The sequence below is a fragment of the Formica exsecta genome, unplaced genomic scaffold (assembly GCF_003651465.1).
Source record: "Formica exsecta isolate Colony F162 unplaced genomic scaffold, ASM365146v1 scaffold444, whole genome shotgun sequence".
NCBI lineage: Eukaryota > Metazoa > Arthropoda > Insecta > Hymenoptera > Formicidae > Formica > Formica exsecta.
The window spans coordinates 512,575-514,775 of NW_021851677.1; the positions used below are offsets into that span (position 1 = coordinate 512,575).

Below are 2,201 nucleotides of genomic sequence, written 5' to 3' on the forward strand. Positions count from 1 at the left end.
AAGAGACAGAGATCGAGAGAGAGACAGAGAAAGAGATCGTGATCGCGAGAGAGATCGCGAGCGAGATCGAGACCGTGACTTATTGCCCAGATATCGATCGCCAGTCAGATCACCTCCCAGGTATGCGTTCGATAAAAAATATTCTTATCTATATTATCTTAGAAAAGACACACTTTTTAAAATGCGTTTAGAGTGTATTAATATATCGCGAATGACTTAAATTTTTAGATTTCAAAGAGAAAGGGATCGCGAGAGAGATAGGCCGCGATCACGCGAGCCAAGAGATGGATACGGTACTTACTATGGCGATTCACCGGCTCACGATTATCAATTCCGTGATCGTGAGCGGGATTTACCGCCTAGGGAGAGGCCGTTGCCGAGATATCCCATAAGGAACCAGCCGTCCCAACACAATATACCGCCGTTGATGCCGCATCTAGTCACTGGAGGTCATCCACCACCGCCACTTATGTCATTGGGACCTCCGCCTACGGACAGGAAAGACTATTATGATTCCTACAACAGGTATTTTCGCCTCAATAGTATTTTCATTCATGTACACGCTAAGCAGACAATCTATCGATATATTTATACCACTAGTTTAGTTAAGCATAAAGACTCTGGAATAATGACTGATAAATTATATAAAAGCGACATAGTACAAAGATTTTATTGTCTTGTTAGCGAGAAATTTGTGCGCACCAAAATGACTCTAGAAGTCATTTTAACTTTGCATATATAAGTAAAATAATCATTGCATAAATTTGACAATAAGCATTCTCCACAATTCCAACCAGTTTCCATCATTCTATAATTTCTATCTTACAAATTTGTAGGTTAAAAAGAAAGAACATTTTGCTATGAAAATAGTGTACTGCTACATACATAAAACCAATCAAATTCCTATGACACTATATATATATATATAAATTTAAAAATTAAAATTGCGAATAATAAATAATCGATTAATTTTTTTTCTCATTTTTTTCTTCACATTCGTAATTTCATTATTTTTGTCCATTCTTCTCAAGTAAGCGAATTTTAGGCTCATAAATATGAGAAGTAATTGGAAAAAAAATATTGAACCACAAATATATATAATATACAAGTAAAAATATATATGTATATATGGAATTTTAATTATATATTAAATTTATGCAATTGATATTTACTGTAGCAATATTTTAGTTTTTGCAAGGGTGATAATTTGGAAATTGTATGCTGTGAGATTGTTGTGTCGATGATTAACTCGTATCTCACGATATCCGATTGTATTTACCCAAGAATCGAGATATGTATATCTCTTTTATAAACTTGTGTTTTATCTGTGAAGATCGAAGAAAAGACGGAATTAGAAAAATTGCGCTTTTAAAGCTGCATATTTAATAAGATTTTACATCTGAAAAGTAACTTGAATTTTACAAGTTAACATCGAAACTTGTTTTCAAAGATTACTTCGAATAATACTCGAATAATACTCGAATAATACTCGAATAATACTCGAATAATATTTGTCGTAATATGAATAAATTTTATATATATATATATATATATATATATATATACAGGGTGGATCTTAAATATATATTTTAAAACTACGTGAGCGTGTTCCTGGAAAAAAAGTATGAACAAATGTTCCTATGAACTTTAGGCCGAAAATGCTTCGATATCGAAATAACGGACATAAATAGATTTCACAATGACTGAGTTTCAGATCAGATTCTTTCATTCCACGATATTATGTCTCTAGTATTTTTTTCTAGGATAATATTTAATTACCACACTACTACGATCCATTGAGAGAAAGGGAAAGGGGGTTTTAATGTAGCCCTCTGTACTTGAATACAGTAAGAGACAACCTACAAACAAGTTAACATGCTTGAGGCAGTTCAACCGAGCAGTATTAGTATTGATTCATTAATTTACTGTAACAGTATAGAGAATGTTTTTATTTGAAGAAATGAGTGATATTTATCTCACGTATGGTGAAATGTAATATCTATTTGTATTCATTATTTCGATAACGAAGCATTTTCGGTTTAATATTCATAAGAACATTTGTTCATACTTTTTATTCAGGAATATGCTCACGAAGTTTTAAAACATATTTATGACTCACTCTGAATAATATAAATTATATATACATACATACATACATACATATGCACACACACCCATATATATATATATATATATATTCG

General features: G+C 31.8%; 1 protein-coding gene across 3 annotated transcripts in view; it reads left to right on the top strand.

Moving 5' to 3' along the window:
* Positions 1-2,201, top strand: part of LOC115240738 (zinc finger CCCH domain-containing protein 13-like) — a 17,499-nt gene that overhangs the window by 7,909 nt on the left and 7,389 nt on the right. For all 3 annotated transcript variants that reach the window (XM_029816083.1, XM_029816084.1, XM_029816085.1), the window contains 2 exons: positions 1-120; positions 229-525. In XM_029816083.1, the coding sequence (XP_029671943.1) occupies positions 1-120; positions 229-525 (417 nt within the window). The remainder of the gene's footprint in view (positions 121-228; positions 526-2,201) is intronic.